This window comes from Rhinichthys klamathensis, unplaced genomic scaffold (genome assembly GCF_029890125.1).
Source record: "Rhinichthys klamathensis goyatoka isolate OS25496 unplaced genomic scaffold, OSU_Roscu_1.1 h1tg000191l_1, whole genome shotgun sequence".
In the NCBI taxonomy this organism is placed as follows: domain Eukaryota; kingdom Metazoa; phylum Chordata; class Actinopteri; order Cypriniformes; family Leuciscidae; genus Rhinichthys; species Rhinichthys klamathensis.
In genome coordinates this window covers 7,053,973-7,076,656 of record NW_026606717.1, presented here as the reverse complement: position 1 = coordinate 7,076,656, position 22,684 = coordinate 7,053,973, and the positions used below count along the sequence as shown (strand labels likewise).

Here is a 22,684-nt window from a genome sequence, read left to right as displayed (position 1 = left end):
TGAGAATTATTTGAAGTCGAAGAACAAAATTAAGAGGTGATAGGGAGTGACTCGTGCACTGTATCATTTTCATTGACTTTCATTTACTGTGCCGGTAATATAGCTTGCGGTTTGGTGGTAGGAAGTTTCTGTGCTTTGTGGAATCTTTGTTATAGCAAGTCAACAAACCAGAGGATCTTTCTGATTAGTAACTTCAAATAGATTTGTGCATTTATGAAGAAAATGGTAGTGTTGCAATGGCAGCTTGAATGCTGTGAATGGTTTTAAATGCATTGTTATGCAGTTGCTAGGGGTTGTAGGTGATTACTTGTGAGCAGTGAACAGTTTTTTTGCTATTTTTTTTGTTGTTTTTATTGAAAATTTTGCCTTAAAAAAACAGCCGTCTATTGGGGAGCACTGTGAATTCACATGAACAACTTGAAAATTAGATAAAAATTCATGGGGAACTTTTTCGCCCTCATTCAAAACTCCAAACAATTGTAAAGGCCAGACCTTTACTGCACACTAGGTTACTCATTTTCATTGAGGACTGTCCAGTAACTGTATGTTTGTGAATTGGTGAGGTTGTTCATCTAGGAGTTTCTTCCGTCGTGTTACCCCTCTGCGAGTTGGCTCTGATTGGACTGTGTCTCACAGCTATAAATACCACCCTGGCGTTTGGATTCCCATGCTTTAGGGCTCCCCTGGTGCCTCCTGTCAAACACTGCCATCTTGTTGGGAATAAATGTCTAACTGGCAGAGGGGCGATCTGTCTCTCTCAAGCTTTTTTCCTCTAGCGGCCTTACGCTCCTTTAGATTTTGTGTGCCATCAGCTTCGGCGAGAAGGTCTGATCTCATCTCATATTTGTTAACTTACTCTTGTTTTATTTCTCCTGTGTTCTCCTTTTTCTTCCTGATTTCTCTTAATCACCAATGCAAACTCTTCTAACCATTGCCATCCAATCATTTTCCCAGAGGCACAAACTGTTCAGAACAAGTGTTTTGTGCTCATTTAACCTTATGTGATCGACAAATGAGACTGACTGATAATGAGGCTATAATGATAACGATTATGATAATGAAGCTTATTTTAGGACAATCAAGATATTTTGTATTCTCACATTATTTGTTAAATATTGCCCTCCAAAGGGCATTGTAGTGATGCAAAAAAAACATCCAATTTTTATTGCTATGATTCCAAATTAAAAAGAAAAAAAAAGTAAATTAAATCTAAATATGCAAATGTTAAAGTATTTATTCATCACATTAGTATTTATGTTCATTTAAATGTAAAATAAAGTCATTGTATTACATATTAAATTATTAACTACCTTTTATATTACTTTATATTTTATGTATACCTAATTACATTACTCTCATGAGGATCACCATTGAGAATAGTGGGATTTACAGCAAAAATAATCAAATTAAAACATCCGGGGGGAAAAATACAGTATTATGAATTGAATAAATATGCTTAATTGCCATTAAAATTTACATCACTATTCACTACAGTCTTAAATAGTACTAAAAGGCTTATTTTCGTTTCTGGTGAAATAAGACACCTGAACAGCCCTCATCCTAACCTGATTTCATCAAAACAAGGCAAAGCGAATAGTAAAGTCAGCAGCTACAACTTTTTGCTCAGAATGCACCATTATATACACTTGTCACTAATTTCCTCTCTCATGACATTATTAATATAGTGCTAAAAAGGACCTCACAGTCCAAAACAACCTCAAATAATTAGTTGTTGCCCATCTTTTAACATTTACTCTGGCAATTATGGTGATTAGCTGTGTGCCTTGATCTTCATAATTATGTAAATCTTTGTGTAAACAAACCTATATTAGTGTGTGCGCGCGCGCGCGCGGGTGCGATCATGTGCGCGTACCTGACAAAAACACTGTGCCGTAGATGCGCACTAAATTACCCCCTAATTGGATCCCTTTGAATATTCAAGAGACGTCCCCCTCCGACACATGTACAAAATAAAAACTAACAAATATGTGGGGGCAAGAAAAGCACACTGGGGTTAAAGGCGCTGAGGGAGAGAGCCTTCTTTCTCTCGTTCCTGTCCCCGGCATCTGTTCATCCATATGGAACGGGGGGCAGAATCCACCGTCTCTGGGAAGGCTGACATTATGTCAAGCTGAAACCGTCTTTAGAAGAAAAGTTCGAGGAAGAGACATGAGGAGAAAGCGTTTTCAAATTTGATGAGGTTCTAGTACATTCGAGAACACTTTACATGGATGATGACTAAGTCGACGCACTAAATAAATGTTAAAAGAAAGATTATATTATTTCTATAATTTTTTTTATTATATTATTTATATAAAATATATTATTTTAATTATAAAAATTGTATATAGATATAGATATTATTAATGTTCTTTGGGGAAAAAAAAGCTTTGAAAGCTAAAATCAAGCTTTCCAATTGGTGTAAATCTCTAAGCTAAGCTTTTATACCTCTTTTTTATTTTTTTTCCCCTCTGGCGGCCATGGTTGTACTTGAGTTTCTTTGTTTTAAGAAAGCTTAAGCGGTAAGAAAGCTTTTTCCAGAAACTTCATATTGTCTTTATTTTTAGTGGACAGCAAATAAAAGGTCTGATAGATGAATTATTGATTACAGTGGTCAGTTAAAAGAAAAAAGCACTTCCCTTCTTTTTGTTAGTTTATTTATTTATCTGTTTGTTCACTTTGTACTCTCGCCTGGTGGTGTTTTGTATGGTTGAGTGGATGGATGCGTTTTGTTCGGTAGGACAGGTATTTTTTGTGTTACTTGCGTCTTTTAAAAATATTTACATTTGCAAAAAATGATTCAGTATTGTCTTCTGCCGGGAACCAAAAAGACATTTTTATCCAACAAACATACGCACACTATGTACAAACAAACAGATCCCATTGTGCTTGGCCTAACACACACACACACACACACACACACTCTCACACACACACAGTATCATTACTCGTGCACATTACAGTGAGGGGAGACAGAACGGGGGCACTTTGTAAATGTCATGGGCCGAGGGCTCTTCCACCCTCTTTGCTGGATGGAATAAAATGAATTGAAGTGAACACTATCAGCAGCCGCAGCAAGATAAATCTGTCGTTTAAAAGGGACTTGCAATTAGGTGTGCAGGGGCCAGCAGGAGGGCAGGGCTTTCAAGAGCCTGCTGCCATTAACCTCCTTTCTACTGCCACATTGACCTGGGATGTGTAGTTTTTAGTTCCCTAAGCTTGAATTTAAGTCATCTACTTACCAAAAAGAACTACAAAGAGGTTGATGTTGAATTTTAACTCATTCATGAAACAACATTGAAAGCCCATGTTACTCAGTAAAACTGAATGTAGGATAGGATTTTGATCAATTTAAGTGACTTAAATCTTTTCATTCAATTCAAGGTTCGTTTCCTGATTTGTTCAGGCACCAGTAGGTGGCAACAAGTCAGTCTTTTTGTGAATTATGAACGAGTCACTGAATCATTGATTTAACAGATTTGTTAAACAATACTGAAAGTTTTACTGACAAGTAAAGCAAAGTCACTTTTCATAATTTTTTTTCAAATTGTATCAAAGCAACTTTACAGAAAATTGTGATGTAATGCTTATAATATCTTGATGTCTTCATTCCATATAGTCGCATTTAGCAGATTAGAGCTGTGCGATAATATAGTTAGATTTTGAAATGATGCAAGTAATCAAGCAGTTGAGATTTGCTAAATAGTATTTATCGCTCTACGCAAGTGTACTGTATGTATGAAGATGAAGTTGGGCATTACTTGCATATGCAAATTTATAGTAAGGGCTGGGCAATAATATAATTACATTTTGTGATGAAATAAAAACCAGGCAGTTGAGATTTGCTATACAGTGTATATCACTTTACGTGAGTGTACTCTATGTATGCGAATAAAGAGCTGTGCTATTTACATTTGCTACATTTTGCAATGATATAAACAATTAGCCGAAATTTGCTATATAGCATACATCGCTTTGTGTTTTGTATGTATGCAGGTAAAGAAGGATGTACTATACAGTATATCCAACAAAGTATAGATACAAAGTGGGTAAAGCAGGCTTCCGAAACATCTTTACGTAATTTTAATGATCAGATATACAATTAATATATCAGACATGTTTACACATTAATAATTCATCCACCTCCTTTCTCTCCTTGTTGTGAACAAGACTGACTCGCATGACAAGCTGAACAAACTACAGCCATTTCAGTTTAAATGAATGATTATGAAGACATATTTTTCTTTGGAATAATGTGCAGTGATGAATCGTACACAATAAGACCAGAAACATACAATCCAAATGTACATGTTGACTTTAAAGCCTACATTGTCTGTAATTGAACACAGGGAACAGATGCACGGCCCGTGACTGATAAACACACACCCTCTTGCGCTTTTAAACATTTCTGCGGTCTTCACCTCCAGCTTTATCTCACAGTTCACCTCACACCTCTCTCTCCAGCGTCCCCTTCCGCTCACCCCTTTTCTCACCCTATCCTTCTTCCTCTCGCACGCTTTCCTCTTCACACTCTATCTGTGTGACCTTCATCTGCTCGCCACTTTCAGCCGGCACCAAAAACTTAATCACACACTGTCAACCTGTAAGGAGAGGAGGAGGAGGGCGAATTCTTCCCCTCTTTCTCTCGGCTCCTCTCTTCTTTAATGCCCTTTGCAGTGGCGAGTAAGGAAGGGGGAAAATTTATAGCTGGTGGGACAGGTGGGGTATGAACAATGGGCAGAAAGCAGTGCAGGGTTATCTGGTGGGGCGCGGGAGAGCGTGCGGCAGGGAAATCGATGTGACCCGTGATACACTGTCATCACAATTCCCACCCCAGCCGTCCTATTTGTCTTGCGTAGGGAGCCCTGGACGGGCCGTGTCAACGTGCGCTGAGAGAGGCCCTGGCCAGATTAGCCGGGGTGAATCATGACTGCTCGCGCTCTTTCTTATTCAGTTCTATTTGTTATTGCTGGTGCAGTGGGGCTATAGTTTGTGGCCTGGCACTGTGGGTGGGAGGAGTTGCCTATGGGGCTTGTGGGTAAAATATGGATTGTGTGTGTGAAAATAAGAGATTAACAACTATATGGAGGTTTAGACACAGCAGCTTTCTGTTTCATCAGAAATACACGGCAAAGTGCTCACTCGGTTTATATTTTCCCCGCTGAGTGATATTCGCATTTACTGGTTCTGAGTGTACAGTCTCGCTTTGATCGTAGCCAGTTCATCCTCTTTGAAAAAAATGTGTATGCTGTATGTAACTCACTTTAAGGTGAAGTATCTTTTTTTGAGATTAAAGTGCATTCTTCTATCCCAGTTTGTTATGTAGACTAAGTGGGCAATTTGTAGGTTGATTTATAACTGGCAACATTAAAGGGATATTCCACTTTTTTTGGAACTTTTTTGGAGTTTTACCGTTTTTGAATCCATTCAGCCGATCTCCGGTTCTGGCGGTACCACTTTTAGCATAGCTTAGCATACATCATTGAAGTGGACAAGACCATTAGCATTTCAAAAAAAAAAATGACCAAAGAGTTTCGATATTTTTCCTATTTAAAACTTGACTCTTCTGTAGTTACATCTTGCACTAAGACCGACGGAAAATGTAAAGTTGCGATTTTCTAGGCTGATATGGCTAGGAACTATACTCTCATTCCTGCGTAATAATCAAGAAACTTTACTGCCGTACCATGAGAGCAGCAGGCGTAATGATATGACGCAGCGCCTGAAAATAGGCTACCTTCCGTCAACAAAACGGAACTATTTTCAGGCGCTGCGTCATATCATTACGCCTGCTGCTCTCATGCTACGGCAGTAAAGTTTCTTGATTAGAAACTTTAACTCTGGGGGAGTTGTAAAATGAGCCTATTTCCAAAAAAAGTGGAGTATCCCTTTAAAAGATTGCCCTGTTTGAGGGATCGGACCAACACAGCAACAGCTCAACCAATGGTGTGAGTTTGGGGGTGGAACTATGTGTTTGGCCAATGGTAGAGAGGGGGGAATATTTGAGAATCTGTTCGTAAACAAAAAACGTACTTAAGTGTCTGTTTTATTTACAACCTCAAAAAGAGTTCTTACAGTGTAGTAGTCAACCGATAAATAGATAAAATGTACACATCAGTATATACATTTTGTTAATAAATGATTTTTTATTGTTAAAAAAAATGTAATGATATACAAAAGTTTTATAACGTTTGCCTTTTTCCAGATTACTGTTGGTTATAGTGTTTACTTCCTTTACTTTTAACAATTTCTTTATTTTTGAAAAATACTATAAGATTACAGAATCAAGAAGTTGCTATTTAAAAAAATTCATCTGTTTATTTTAGAGGTTTTTTTTATCACATTCCAATAAAAAAATGTTCATGTTTCATTTTTAACTAATTTATTTCTAATTTAGTAAATATTATGTACAATAAATGGGTATTAATTTATAATTGTTGTTTACCAGCTTTAAATTAAATTCTATGATATCATATATATCATCTTTTAGTCATCCTGCTCTAAAAATTCGGCAAAACAGTTATGATGCCAAACTGAATAATAATAAATTAAATGTAATTTGTAAATGCTTTAATCATGCATTAAAATATCAAATTTAATTAGGTACATGTGTTAACATGTTAATGTCGACAGTCATAAAATCACTGGCGTGACTATTCACAACATATATTATGTTCTGTGTTTTGCCAGATGAGGCTCAGTTAGCTTTGCCCATGCAGAAGCCAGGGTTCGAGAAGCTTCCTCTGGGCACTCAGACTCTTCCTCCAGGCTTCCCCGCCCCCTTCCTGTTTGCAGATGGCCTCTCTTCAGTGGAGACATTGCTCACTAACATCCAGGTACATCCAGTGTGTGTTTTGTTTGCGTATGTTCGTAAGGAATTGTTCAGTCCAAAATTAAGTCAGTTCATACTGAACCATGTCTGACAAGATTGCCAGTGAATGACTTAAATTTCAGTGTGTTCCTCACACAAATCCTTTGTATAGCTTCAAAAGCTTATGGATGGGTTTATAAGTATAAAACCTTATTAACAAAAACTGGGAGAGTCAATATAGGTAGATTGTTTGACCACAATTAATTTTGTGATTCCGGAAGTTTAATAAAACAATATGTTCTTCAGTAAAAACGACATTAAGGAGGGGAAAAAGAAATATGATTTCAGTTTACATCTTGATTGTAAGTTGTGTTACAATTAAGTTATCCTGCAACCCCTTTGGAAGTTTGCTGAGGACCCCTAATGGGCCCTGGCCCCTTGGTTGAGAACCACTACTTTAAAGTATATACAGTATGCATGTTGCATAAGGTAACTGGATGTTTATCTGTGTATTAAAATCGACTGTGTCTTGTGTTCTGTTGGCGGCTCAGGGGCTTCTGAAGGTGGCTGTGGATAATGCCCGTGTGCAGGAGAAACACGTGCAACAGGAGCGCAAGGAGTTAAAGATGGAGCTGTACAGAGAAAGAGAGATGAGAGAGAGTCTGGAGAGACAGCTCACCTCTGAACTGCACAGCCGAGGTACGTACACACTCCTGATTAAACTGGAGGACGTTAGGCTGCTTCATAATTCAACTATCATCGTCATACGCTGAAATACATTTGGTGTAACAATTTTCACTCAGAAATTCCTAGTAAATTAATTACAAAGAGGAGACAACTAAGACATTGAATTAAATGTGACATTTTGAAGTAGAAAGCATTTTCTTGCAAAATGCACTACAATAATCTTTGTTTTATTTAAAACTGCAAAAAAAATTATTTACACTATATACACTGAACAAAATTATAAACGCAACACGTTTATAAAACTAAAACACTGGCGAAAACCAGTCAGTATCTGGTGTGACCACCATTTGCCTCACACAGGGCAACGCATCTCGTTCACAGAGTTGATCAGGTTGTTGATTGTGGCCTGTGGAATGTTGGTCCACTCCTCTTCAATGGCTGAGCGAAGTTGCTGTGCGGTGAGTATGCTGGCCATGCAAGAACTGGGATGTTTTCAGCTTCCAGGAATTGTGTACAGATCCTTGCAACATGGGGCCGTGCATTATCATGCTGCAACATGAGGTGATGGTCGTGGATGAATGGCACAACAATGGGCCTCAGGATCTCGTCACGGTATCTCTGTGCATTCAAAATGCCCTCAATAAAATGCACCTGTGTTCGTTGTCCATAACATACGCCTGCCCATACCATAACCCCACCGCCACCATGGGCCACTCGATCCACAAGGTTGACATCAGTAAACCGCTCACCCACACGACGCCATACACGCTGTCTGCCATCTGCCCTGTACAGTGAAAACCGGGATTCATTCGTGAAGAGAACACCTCTCCAAAGTGCCAGACGCCATCGAATGTGAGCATTTGCCCACTCAAGTCGGTTACGATGCCGAACTGCAGTCAGGTCGAGACCCCGATGAGGACGACGAGCATGCAGATGAGCTTCCCTGAGACGGTTTCTGACAGTTTGTGCAGAAATTCTTTGGTTCTGCAAACCGATTGTTGCAGCAGCTGTCCGGGTGGCTGGTCTCAGATGATCTTGGAGGTGAAGATGCTGGATGTGGAGGTCCTGGGCTGGTGTGGTTACACGTGGTCTGCGGTTGTGAGGCCGGTTGGATGTACTGCCAAATTCTCTAAAACGCCTTTGGAGACGGCTTATGGTAGAGAAATGAACATTCAATTCACGGGCAACAGCTCTGGTGGACATTCCTGCAGTCAGAATGAATGAATGTGTTTGGGATGCTCTGGATCGGCGAAGCCCCCCAATACAGTAAAACTGCACATTTTAGAGTGGCCTTTTATTGTGGCCAGCCTAAGGCACACCTGTGCAATAATCATGCTGTCTAATCAGCACCTGTGAGGTGGATGGATTATCTTGGCAAAGGAGAAGTGCTCACTAACACAGATTTAGACAGATTTGTGAACAAATATTTGAGAGAAATAGGCCTTTTGTGTACATAGAAAAAGTCTTAGATCTTTGAGTTCAGCTCATGAAAAATGGGGGCAAAAGCAAAAGTGTTGCGTTCATAATTTTGTTCAGTGTACTACTTAATATAATAGTTATATTTTAGGTCCAGAGTTCCCACAGTCAAAGAAATCGTAAAAAAAATGATGGAAAATTGATGGAAGTTTCTATAGTAATTATATGACTTATTTTAAGTAAATATCTTATAATTTATCATAATTTATGTAATTATAATAAATATTTATAATAATTAAATAGTAATAATTAATTGTGTGTATTCATTAATAATAGTGTGTAAAATCATCTTTAAAATGATTTTATGAAATCATTTTAAATTAAGTTTTATCCTGTATTCACTTATTCACTTAAAGTCATGGAAATTCATTGGTCTTACGATCATCATCATCATCATTTTCTTTTAGTAAACACATTAACGCATGACGAACACTCAGAAAAAGCTCAGAGTGTGTGCCGCCAATACTCTCCTTACATCGCAACCAAACCGTGTCACTAGTGGATTTACTGCCAATTCAACTCCCGTCGTTTGCGCCAAGAAATTAAGCCAATTATTCAGCTGGATAACAACTCTGACAATATGTACAAACACCTCAATAATTTATTAGCCATGGCTGTTACAGCATTTCATGTTATTTTAATGCGCACTGTTATGTGGTGGATGATTTGGCCAATCAAAGGCAAGTAATTAGAGGTGCGAGGAGGAAGGGACATACATTTAATGCTGTAAGCGAGCGAACATGCCGGGAGCTTGTTTAAAGGTCTTCTGCCAGAGTCTGAGTGTTTCAAAAGGCTGTTAATTGCTGTGAATCCACATATACACAGAGTTGATTATGTTTGCACATATTCAGAGATCGTGTTGTGTGAAAACATTGTGCTGTGTGAACATGTGTTGGCGTTTGGGTGTGTGTACAGATGTTGTGTTGTCTTATAAATGTGAATTGGTAGGTTAAACTTATTTTATTAGTAGTGCTTGTAAGATTACTCGTACTTAGACTCTTAAAAATAAAGGTTTTCTATTGGCATCAATGGTTTCATGAAGAACCTTGAAAACCAGCTCTTCAGATTATTAAAATGTTCTTCACAAGACAAAAAAAAAAGGTTCTTTTAAAAGGGAATTCTGTCATTAATTACTCACCCTCATGTCGTTCCAAAGCCGTAAGACTTTCATTCATCATTGGAACACAAATGAAGATCTTTTTGATGAAATCTGAGAGCTTTCTGTCCCTCCATTGACAGCTACGAAACTGACACTTTCTCACCTCAAAAAAATTCATAAATAGATTGTAAAACAAAAAAGGGTGAGTAATTAAATGACAGAATTTTCATTTTTGGGTGAACTATCCCTTTAAGAACTGAAAGGTTCTTTGGAGAACCAAAAATGGTTCTTCTATGGCATCGCTATGGAAAACCTTTATTTTTTAAGAGTGTAGAGTTAGTGAATATGAGTAATACTAATAGTAATGCCCTAGCAAACACCACTAACTAGGCCATATTTCCATTAGTTTATTACTTTGAACATCTAAAAACCTTGCAATTTTACATATCCTTTCTGGAAGTTGTTGCACGTAGCGCACCATATGTTTTTGTTTTGCTAGTGCTAATGAGCACTTTCAAGTCTCTAATGTGTGAATGAGAGTCTGCACTGGCGTCTCCTTGTGTTTTCAGACACCATGCTGAACGAGCGAAGTGTTTTACGTTTGAATGTTTGTTCAAACCTCTCTCTTGTCTCCCTCAGCCACTATACAGAAGCGTCTGAAGAAGGAAAAGAAGGCAAAGAGGAAACTGCAGGAGGCTCTGGAGTTTGAGTCCAAGAGGAGAGAGCAGGTGGAACAGGCTCTCAAACAGGCCACATCTCCTGAGAGTCTCCGCATGAGTCTCAACGGTGGGCTTCTGCTTTTTGATTTGACACAATAAATGACAAGCCCACAGTGAAATCTAATTGGTCCAAAATCCAGCTCCATATAGTTATGAGATCAACAGGTTAAAAAAATTCCTGAAGTAAAAGTCTCAATTCTTTCTACCATGGGCTCAAAATGGTTAATCAATGATATTTGCTAAAACACTTGTTTGGTTTTAACATAGGCCTATTACAATATTCACAATAAAACATTATATTACGAATATTGTTGGAATCTTGGACAGCATTTAATTGTCCAGGTGAAAAAACAAAACATACTACACATAAGCCTGAAAGAAAGATCCACCAATCAAAGAAGTCACTGTTATCATGGAAATGAGAACCATGCCAAAAGAGCTCAGCAGTGGCCGCCCACTCCCATGAAGCATTGCAAATGTCAATTTAAGACAGTTTCCCTTCACTTATACATTTACATATTTAAAAAATAAACTTCAAATATATTGTTTTTAATGAATGACTTTCATTCAGTGGACTATATGGTACAGTTGTTTGAGATTTAGTTCAGTTATCAATGCTTTATGGATTAAGTAGCCATCCCACATATATGAATTTAGGTTTTCTACCAGGGCTTGACATAAACACTCACCACCCCACCAAATGCGGATGGATTTCAGCAGTTGTGTGTAACGCAGGCACTCCTACTAGCCACTTTGGTGGGTTGAATGTTATATATAATATACACATTTTTCAATTGCGGCCTTTTAAAAAGGCATCTGAAATAAACTAAGTGCAATGTAATGTGGTCAAAAATATAGATTTTTCGATACATATCGATACCGAAATATCTGAAATGCTTCCATTACTCATTTTCCGCAGAACTGATACACGATACCAGCTGCGCTTTCTCATCTCTCTTCTCTCCGACAGCGAGTTACACAAACCCGCCTCCCCTCACTCAGTCCTTTCATTTGCTTCAGATGAATATTGTTGCTGTTACAGGGCTTGAATTTCGGTGTAGGATTGCGCTGGTGCGCATCATTTTACTCATTCCCGCAGATTTTGTGCTCACAGCCAAAGTGCACGCACCAAGTACACTAAATTGAGTTCTTTTTCACTGCTTATTGCGCTTAAACAGTCAAATACACACAAAATGTCTACACTTGGTGAGTATTCACGTAAACACAGTTAGTTATGTTTTAAGTGAACGTAAACAGTTGAGAAAGAAAACGCATGTGTAACAGTATAATGGATCTGTGCGTCAGGTCTTAAAGTGACAGCAGCCTAATATACCTGCTGCCAAATTATGAGATTATTTTAAATATATATTTATGGCAGTTTCTTCTCATGGTATCAATGTCATAATCGTGGACAGTGAAAATGCTTAGTGGCTAGTAACTTTGGAAAACCACTAGTCACAGTGGCTGGTGAGCAAAAAAGTTAATGTCAAGCCCTGTTTTCTACCATTCTCTTTTTCATATTTTCTTATATGCTTTTTGGTTTGGTTTAAGGCTTATAAATAAATATATATATATATATGTCCTCAAGAACTATGTATGGAGAAATTAATGAATACTTCCAGAATCACTGAAAAAGGGGGTGGTCAATGTTCAGTACATTTTCTTAAAAACCACGTGTTATATTTGGCTGTGATTGTTGCTTTCATTGACAACAGAATATTGACTTAATACTGGAAACTCGTGTCACACCTTGTTTGGACATGGTGTAACATACACAGACATGGGCCTCTTTACAGTCTATCCTGTGATACTCTCTCACACTATCTTTTAGGATCTGCCTATTCAGATCTTTTATCTGTTTGTCCATCAATATTTCATTCGACCTTATGTTCTTTCTCATATTTTGTTAATTGGTGCTGATATTGGTATTTCCGTCTCAGTCATAACTATTAGCGATGCATTAGCGTCATAATCTCAGCTGAGGAAATGGAGTCTGATGTTTATCATAAACGCTTTAAATGCACGCACTTATCAAGGCCAAACCATTACCTAATCGCTTGCTGTTTGTTTTGATTACACTTGTTTAATTGTGAATATCTTAACAGAAGCAGAATTTGAATCGAGAGAAAAAAACAAAAACATTCAAGACATCTGCAAGTATTTTCTTGAGTGCTGGGGCAATTATTAGGCCAAGGCTGATTAGACGGGAATTCATTAGGAGAAATGCCTTTTGTTTTTGCCTTTCATCTGCGGGCAATACTAGAAAAAGATCCCTATTGTGTACGTCTGCTGTTACGTCACATCTCTCCTCAGATAACACTACTTCCTCGTTTGTTTATCCGTGCGACGCTGCCTTTGTTGTGGAGATTATTTCCAAATGCAGTTCAACTAAACTGAACTAGGTAGACAACATGAAATAAAAAAAATAAAAAAATCAATTTACGTAACATATTTACTAATACGCACTACCATTCAAAGGTTTGGGGTTGGTAATGTTTTTAAAAAGTCCATGCTCACCAAGGCTGCATTTATTTGATAAAAAAAAAAATACAGTAAAAATTGTAATATTGTGAAATATTATCACAATCTAAAATAACTTTATTTGAATATTGAATTCTCTTTAAAATTGAAATGAATTTATTCCTGTGATCAAAGCTGAGTTTTCAGCATCATTACTCCAGTATTTAGTGTCACATGACCCTTCAGAAATCATTCTAATATGCTGATTTTATGCTCAAGAAACATTTCTTATTATTATAAATGTTGAAAACAGTTGTGCTTAATATTCTTTTGTAGAAACCATGAAATGTTTTAAAAGAAATCTGTTGTAACATTATAAATGTGTTTACTGTCAATTTTGATCAATTTAATGCGACCTTGCTGAATAGAAGTATAATTTTTTTTGTACACAAAAAAAAGTCACCCAAAACTTGAATAGTATTGCATTTTTAATATTTAATTTTTTCCACCTCTGATTTCTTTCACCATCTAATTAATTCCTAATGGATAAAATCAACCTACATTTTGTTCTTGCTGAATATCAGGTTTCACTCAATAATATGTAGTATTACAGAATCAAAATGGGTCGCCAACGCTTTTTCATGTTTACTTTAAGTCCAATGACATGATGCCCCACTTTTAAATGTATAAATATGGGCTTTATCATTTTCAAAATTCATGTTTATATTTTTGGGGAGCATAAAGTAAAGATAAAAAAAAAATCTTTAGTTTTTTAATCCATAAAAAATAGCTGTGAAGCTCTGAAATATTTGAAATTTTGAACACCAAATCAAAGTCATGTGGTACAACCAATGTACAGAAACATGCAGAAAAAAATAAAACTTAAAATATTTCCTCTAAGAGGACTCAAGAAGACCCTCGTGATTTTGTATCAAGGTCAATAAATCTAGTGGGTTGTAAAATGTCAGATGGTGCAACTTTATCCATAATGTATAATTATATAATTTTTGTAAATATATGTATTTGAGACAATGGCATGCTTTACTGTTTTAGAGGCAGTGATACCAGAGGTGAAGTCTGAACATAATGGCAACCAGCAGGAGAACTCAGCTGTACAAGGTAAGAAGTTACACATACTGGATTTAAACTACATGTATAACTACAAAACTCGAAATAAAGACCTGACATGAGTCATTTGGTGTTTGAATGAAAACTAAAAATGGGCACAGCTGAGAAGATGCAACCAGCCATGTGCTGTACATATGGTCCAGAGGCCCCCCGTCTCCTGGGGCCGAATCCCAGCAAAACTACCAGAGTAAATCCCTGAACTTGCCTTGCATCTCATTGGGTCCCTTTGAAGATGTCCAACTCTTTCAGGAGTGAGATTACAAACTGATGTTTTCATGTGCCTTTCACGCTTCCGTTCCCCGAGATCTATTTGTGCTTTACAGCGCTTCTGCACACACTCATACAGTTTCATTCTTATCCCTGTTCCATCTGTCTTTCCCTCCTTCCCTCCAAGCTAGCCTCCCAAATCTGGCCAAAAGTTGTGTTTGATAAATGGGACCTATTATCAACACGTCTGACGGCGAATTAAAGACCCGCTGCCGTACATCTTATTGAAATGTGGGGCTGGGGGAAGGTGAATAAATACATATGTTTACAGAAGATGCAGTGGAAATGGGCTGCAAAGTGCTCCACTGAAAATGAGCAAAATGTTTTCCCCCTATATAGCCAATTTCACAGTCTGCAAATAAAGAGACTTCCATTTTTCTTCTGGCTTTGACAGCGGCTCTGTAACAGAGCACTGCTGAAGCGTTTGCAGAGTAGATCTTTTTTTTTTCTCTTCTTCTTTGGGGCGGCACCAGGGTTCATTCGCAGTGTAAAGGGGTCATCCCCGGGTGATTGTAGGTTTCTCGGGTTGAATCAGACACTACTTCACCCTAAATCTGTGGCCCATCTAATGTTTCAAAGTCTGTAACTTTCAACTCCAGGTCAGATCTACAAAACCTGCAGATCAAAGACAGGCAGCCTTAGACTAGACTGAGAAATACATCAATTGTTATTTTGTTGGCCGACATCTGGAGACAGAATAGAGCATGCTGTTGTCAAATCTTGTGAGACGTCAAGTAACTCATGACTCAAGAAAACGCTCTTGAAACTAGATCAGTTGTTTTGCACACACAAACCTGTATTTTTTTTATTGTACAAAAGTAACAATCGCGACTCACCAACCGAGAAGCACTGATCTTGAAATCTTACAGAGATCCGTTTTGCTGCACTTTCAAACACTTACAATCAGGCCTAATGGGGCCAATATAAAGGTCCCTTTTTTTGTTAGAATATTTCTGGCCGGTGGAGAGAGGGGTGGCCTGAGTACTAAAGTTTCCCTTGCAATGAATTCAACATTATGGATCCCCTAAATAGACGTGTGAGTGAACACAAAGTTTCTCTAGGAAATGCAAAACTTTTGTGAGAGAACGCAAAATCATTGCAATATTGTCTTTTACAGTCAGACCCACCGATCTGTATAAATAACTGGATTGCTCATTGCGTTCAGTTTGCATATGAATTTGTTATTTGTATATACCAACGTTTAAGTCGTTATCTTTACTGCTTTCCAAATACATGCTGTAAATCTAAATAAATAACTAAACATGCTGTTTTTATCTAAATAAAAATCAGAAAATGTATTCTCGTTTTTTTAAATTTTTGTCTATTTAAATTCTATTTACAAACTCACCACACACAATAATGGTCAATAACTGTAATTTTTGAAAGCTAATCTTTTTCTGAAAAAGATGACACCTTGCACATGAAGATAGCACATTATTTTAGAATTTTACAGTCAAAAAATCAAAATGTGTGAAAAACACCTATTTTAGCTTCAGGTTCTAAAGGGTTAATAAAAAAACCTGTTGAATCATTTACTGTACAGTGTGTTACTGTACGAATAAAAACAGTATTAGGCCTATATAACAATATAAATTACATAACTACGGTGAACAGTACGTGACAAATACAATTTTATTTTTGTGCCTTACGAAGCATAAATCTGTATATTTAGATTTCAGAACAATCATTTTGACATTTGTAATACATGTCCGTCAGCTGTTTTGATATTTCGCGACTGTAATGAAGATGAACATAACTTTTAATAAGTAAGAAGCCGGGGAAATTCCCAACTTTAAACAAATAACCATTTAAATGTTTAGGATGTTTGTGTTGCGACTTCAGATATAAAAACGCTGACTCGTTAGGTAATGTTTCCCTTATTAAAATCAGATGGTTTCCTATTGATTGAATAGAATGTGAGGGAATACTAGGGAGTACCAATATGGCGGTGTGGTGGCTTCACTTTTTATGATGTCTTGAGCAATCCAGTCATTTATATAGATCAGTGATCAGACCACTTTGTTAAACAATGACAAATAATATTTTTGTGGAGTGTTTGATTTTCTTTTTAGAATGAATACCATTTGTTACAACAAAACTCTGTTATTAATATGTATCTTTAATTATAAATTCCAGTTCCTAGCTCATTTTAAATGACACAACTGAAATGTTATAAACTACTTTAGCAATATTTTGGCGCATTTGCGACCATTTTAGTTGCAGTGTCGAGGCCTGCTTCCAGTAGAATTCCATATAGCCTGCTTTAGGGGCCTGTGCCTTGAGTTGAGGCGTCACTAATGTGAGTGTTACAGCAGGGATTAGTGTTAGAGCTCCGTCACAACGCCCCTGACCTTTAGAGCAATGAGCAGAACCAGGAAACGGGAAGATCAGACCTTTCCCCCATAATGTAGAGGCTAATACGAGGTGCAAATTAGCCTCTCTACGATGGGGCCGTAATCGCTCTGACACAGTTTTAGGCTGTTCTGCACTTCATGATCAGTGATCAGCACACTACAACAGAAAAAAACAGCCTTGCATTACACTTTAATATCTTATCTTAAAGGGGAAAAAAACATCTTCAATATAGTTGATATAATAATTCAGTTTAGGGCTGTAAAATGAATATATTATTCTGTTGAGCGAGCTTTGAACTATTGATCCATTGTGATGGCAATGAAAATTCTTATTTAAACCGACTAATTTTGCAATATTCAGCAATAAATGTCATGGCCGTAGATTACTTATTCAGTGTAAACAACAAACTATCGAAGAGCGTATCCGATCAGTTGGCTAAGGAATGCTTTGCTTTGTTCAGGAAGAAAAAAAACCCAAGATCATAATGATCCCGCCGTCTCTCGGATGCACGGATCATCACTTTATCTCTACACTTCTTTATCTAGAAGTTCTATCAAGCCGAAAGAGGAAAGGTGTCTGTGCAATCAGCTTACAAAGTCTGGCAGCCGCCCCACCTGGGGAGTTTGTGTATGAAGTCTGTTGTCCGCTCCACCCCTCCCCGAGCTCCCGAACCTCACCACATTTATCCATTACAGCCGGCAAAAATCTAATTAGCCCGTGCTTCTCTCCCAAGTCGGACTTCACAGTTTTGCAAGCTTAGCAGTGACAGCTGATTTCATTAGGTTTGATTGTCCTTGCCGAGATCCCACTCGTCGGGCTAAAAGCTTTTTGCGCTTTCTCAGGTTCCACCTCTATGTTGGGCCATTACGATGACCCGTGCCTTTTTTGATTAATCAAGACAAGTGGCGCTAACAGAAAACTGCTGAACACAAAGGAAGGTGACATCATTTTACAAGCCGATTAAGAGAAGTGTGGAGTGGTGGAGGGAGAGAGCGAGTGAAGAAGGGAGGTGAGGTGTAAATGTAATTAAGGAGCAAACCGAACTCGAAACATTGCAGTCACACTCAACGGGCGTCATTTCAGAGAATTCCGTACACTTTCCAAATATCAGCGTGGAAAGTGTGCAGATTTCGTTTGGGTCTATCTGAACACACTATACTTCTATATACCAATCATATCCAGTGGTACGCTTTCTTCAACCCACTAATTGGTATCGTGCAGTGATATAACGAGTGTGAATAATCAAGGATGAGGCAGTGGTTTGTGTTTCGAGAGAATAAATGAGACCGTGGGTATAGGAAGGGGAGCAGTGTTAAATATGGAGTGTGTTGGTGAGGAGGAGCTCCCAGAGGAGGACCACCCTCACCTCCCCATCCATCTAGTTACAGTATTCTACATGTGGGGCAAAAGAGCCAAAGATGCATAGGGTTGACCTCATCGCTGGAAACAGTTACTCATTTACTGAAATACCGATATGAGGAGGAGAATGTAATATTTAAACGGCTGCCTTGAATACAACTTTAAATATTTGGCTGTTTTAGGTTGGGGCTACAACACCTAATAGATAAAAATCAGTAAGGTAAAATATAAAAATGTGAATATGAAAATGGTTTGCACATTGAAAAGCACATCTTGTCCAAATGTGGAATAACATACTTTTCAATGCTGAATATAAAATGTGCTTTATTTAGAAGATGAGTTAAAAAAAATTGCTTTCACAAGTTCATTACAAATATTTTAACAAATAATATGAGCTCATAAAATAAAAAAAATTGCAAAATGCAGATCAAAATACTTTTAGATGGAGTTTAGCAGTGAAAGCACCCAACATTCACAAAAGAGAAATTAATATTCTTAAAGCATTGAATCCTGGTATTTTGGCCCACCTCCCGCTTAACAAAACAGATAGTGTCCTGCTCTGTCAGGTCTCTGTATTAAGTGTATGAACTATTTGCTCCGGTGTCTCCTGGGTACAGCTTCATCATGGCAGATTTAGTCTGCTGTCAGCCATAGGACTCAATTAATTGCACTTCAGGATATTACTCGTAACTCATATTTCAGAGCAAGTGAAATACCCGCCTTCTATTTATCTCTTCCAGCGTCTCTCCCTCCCTTTAGCACCAGCAGGCCTCAATGTGGCATTCAAACATTGCAAATGGTTCATATATTATATGAATGTCATATGTAATGTTTATATAACACATTTTGTATTCATGCTCCATGTACGCTTAAGAACAAAGAGGGTTGAACATGAGAAAGCACTTCAATTCTCAGTTTAACCGGCACTTTCCACGAATGGGGTACAAAAACTGGGCCTGAAATTCTTTCAACAAACAATCAGTGAAAATCAGTGCTTAAACTTTAGAAACTGTCAACTTCTAGGAATTAAAATATTATATTAGCTGTTTTATAGTTGAACACCTGCTACCAAAATATGGGATCTCACAGTTTAAAAACCTTAATTTGTGGGATTTTAATATACATATACTTATTACTTATATTTTAATATACTTAATATACATTAAGATTTTCCCAAATTGACTGATATTTGGCCACGATGAGATTATTGGCCAATAACTGCTTGTCAGCTCCAAAATCTGACAACCTTGTCAAATGGATGATTTTTTTAATCTATTATTATTATTAAACACGCACACAATTTTCTTACAATAACTGTAGTAAGTAACAGTGTTTGACAAAGCTTGACAAAGGCATTAAATGCAATAATTTGTGAAATTCCGTCAAGGTAATTTGTAGAAAGGGCTCAAATGTAGTCACTCACCCAGTGTCCCAATTCAAAGAAGTTACTTTTTTTTCTCTCTCTCTAATGGAGAAAATCATGCAATAACCATATTTGACATACTGAGATACAGACATTTTTGGCAATTCAATTTTGTAATTAAACTAATAGAATTGAATCATTTCAAATAGATTTCATTTTTACTCCAATTAAATATATACCAAATTATATCAAAATTGTTGAATACTCAAGTGTGTGAAGACTTCTGTGGAAACCCCAATTTGTGGAAAATGTCACCAATCAATGCATCTTTTTCACATAACTCCGGACAAATGTCATTTTTCCATGTCCAGTTTAAAAGTGGACAGATTTGGTGTGGCCAGTAGATTATGTGAGGGGTGTAAACATGCCCAGTTTAACATCTTGCTCTCCCTCTCTTACGCTTGCTCGTCGTCCATGTACCTTGACAACTGTGCTGTTTTGTTTACATCCTGCATACATATTAGCTCATCTGTTGGTGCTTGCAGAAACGAGCATGTTGAACATGTAAAAGCACTCGAGTCCTAATGAACTGCTTCCTGTGTGACGGTGCGCTGCGAGCTCTTCGATTAACATGCATCTGCAGCACTCCTGCCCCTCAACCACCAGCTGTTTCTCTCTGATCCAGTGCTTTACGGCCACCGCAAACATGATTCATTCAGAAAACGTGTTCAATTTTGCTGTTGAAAGACATTGTCTTTGTTCTTTTAATTATGATTCTTTTGATTCTCTCGGGGGTGGTGGAATATTAATTTTAACACAGTTGTGCTAAAATCGTGTGTTTATGTTATTGGTTTTTAATAGACACAACTCTAAAATCGTATTGGACCTAGTAATATAGTTCATTCATAAAAACTATAGATGGCGCAGGTTGATAGGTCCTTTTATATGCAATCTGCAAGCTACCACTACCACGTGGAACAAGCTGATTGGCCTTTGCTGATTCTGCAGCCAATGAGATTGATTGCTCAACATTTAAATAGTCTGATTCAGTGTTCGCTCTAAGCTAGGATCAGAATACCTCGGGAAACCCTCCACCTCCCCCAGCTCCACCTGTCTAGATCGCTTACAGAGGCATGTGTGTGTATCTAATGGCAGTACTACTTACTCTGTAGTAGTAAGCACCAGCATGCATAGCAGATCTAGTCTGCCAAGACATTAGCATTGTCATTAACATGCCAAAATTACTTGGAGTTGTCATGACTGAAATAATTCACTGCTTTTTTCCTCTTCATTACAGAAAACAGACCCTACTCCAAACCACCCATCATGTACTGAAGCTTTGTATCTTTAGTCCCACAACCACGACAGACGTCTCCACCCAGAGATGGATGGAGCGATGCAGAGAGGGGTTCATGGGGCTTTTTTTCCGGTGGAAAAGTGGTATGGGTGACCAGTCACCTGAAACCTTTGTACAGGACTTGAGTGTGTATGTATATGTATGTGTGTGTGTGTGTGTGTGTGTGTGTGTGTGTCTGTGGAGGTTCAGTGCGTTTGGGTCCTCATGAGACTAGTGTTTCTGGAGCCCTGCTTGTTGCTGACCTTTCAACACCACACACACCGATTGTAAAAAAAAATGTCTTTCTCTCTTGTTTTGACTACTTCTACATCCCTCACTTTTTTGAGATTTAAAAACAAAAAGTTTTTTTCTGGATTAAAATCTCATTACCTGATGAATTACCTTTCCTTATGTGAAGCACACAACACCCTCTTCTGAAACCTATCTCCAGTTTATTATTATTATTATTATTATTATTGAGTGTTATCTGCTGATCCCTCATGATTCTGTGCACCAGTGATTCTGAACAGCACAACTGTCTTGACGAGTCTGTAGAGAACTTTACACACCGCATCTCTACATGAAGGGACAAATTAGACAAATATTATGCTGACAGACTCCAAATAAGACACGTGTGCTTCTTTAATAAACATTGTCTACAATTGTTGTTTTGCCTTTTAAGAAAGGGATTCTATATCAACATTTTTCTTTCTAATTTTTTTTTTTTTTTTGAAAGTGTAAAAATATTTTTCCCATGTTGTCGTTTCCCTGCCTTAAGTTTATTACTCTGGTGTTTATTTTATGATCTGGTTTGTTGTTTTCCATTGTATTTTAATCAGCATTTGAAAAGGATGCTTAAGTGATCTTGAAACAACATTCTTTGTACGTCTTTGCCGTCTTTCTTTGCCCCACGGAAATGTTTTCTCTATTGCAACTTAAAAAGTTTAAAAAAAAGTGTTCATTTGATGTTACTATAAACACAGTATTACAGTACTCCCCCATCTGTTTTTACCCGTTTATAAAGACTTGTAAATGCTTTAGCGTTTGCTATCCTGACGTTGTTATTACGTGGATACATTTTTAGTGACACAAAAGAGATGAGAAGTACCCTTCTGCACATTCAGAGCGAGCATGCTTGTAAATACAACGATGAAAAATGACACTTATCGATTGAAAATAAAACGCTGCCTCTTCAAATCTATTTTTAAACATTTCTAGCGACTCTGTAGGTAACGCAATCACAAATCGGCAGCTATCAATGATGTTGAATCTTGTTTTAAAATGGCAACAGACATTTATCACAGCCTTGCACATGCCACAATGAATAAAAACACCCCTATGGACATCATGGTAGGTTTTTTTTTCTTTTCTTTGATTAATAAAATTAGGATGGAAACATTTGCCTGGTTTGCCTCAGTTTTTTTCCAGAGCTGTTTTTAAAATGAGTCTAAATGTTCAGCAAGGCCGCACAATAAAAACAGTAATGTTGTGAAATATTATTACAATTAAAATACATTTTCTATTTGAATATATTTTAAATTGAATATGTTTATATTTCTCCAGTCTTTAGTGTCACATGATCCTTCAGAAATCGTTCTAAAATGTTGATTTGGTGCTCAAGGAA

General features: G+C 37.5%; 1 protein-coding gene across 2 annotated transcripts in view; it reads left to right on the top strand.

Moving 5' to 3' along the window:
* The window catches only part of dacha (dachshund a), a 168,922-nt gene extending 146,464 nt beyond the window's left edge, over positions 1 to 22,458 (top strand). Inside the window, exons 8-12 of one of the 2 annotated variants that reach the window (XM_056262249.1) lie at positions 6,691 to 6,836; positions 7,363 to 7,510; positions 10,713 to 10,859; positions 14,306 to 14,371; positions 21,022 to 22,458. In XM_056262249.1, coding sequence (XP_056118224.1) covers positions 6,691 to 6,836; positions 7,363 to 7,510; positions 10,713 to 10,859; positions 14,306 to 14,371; positions 21,022 to 21,059 — 545 coding nt within the window. In that variant the 3' untranslated portion in view covers positions 21,060 to 22,458. Of the gene's footprint in view, positions 1 to 6,690; positions 6,846 to 7,362; positions 7,511 to 10,712; positions 10,860 to 14,305; positions 14,372 to 21,021 lie in introns of both variants that reach the window. The other variant, XM_056262248.1, reaches the window with a different exon arrangement.
* The last annotated feature ends 226 nt before the right edge of the window (positions 22,459 to 22,684 follow it).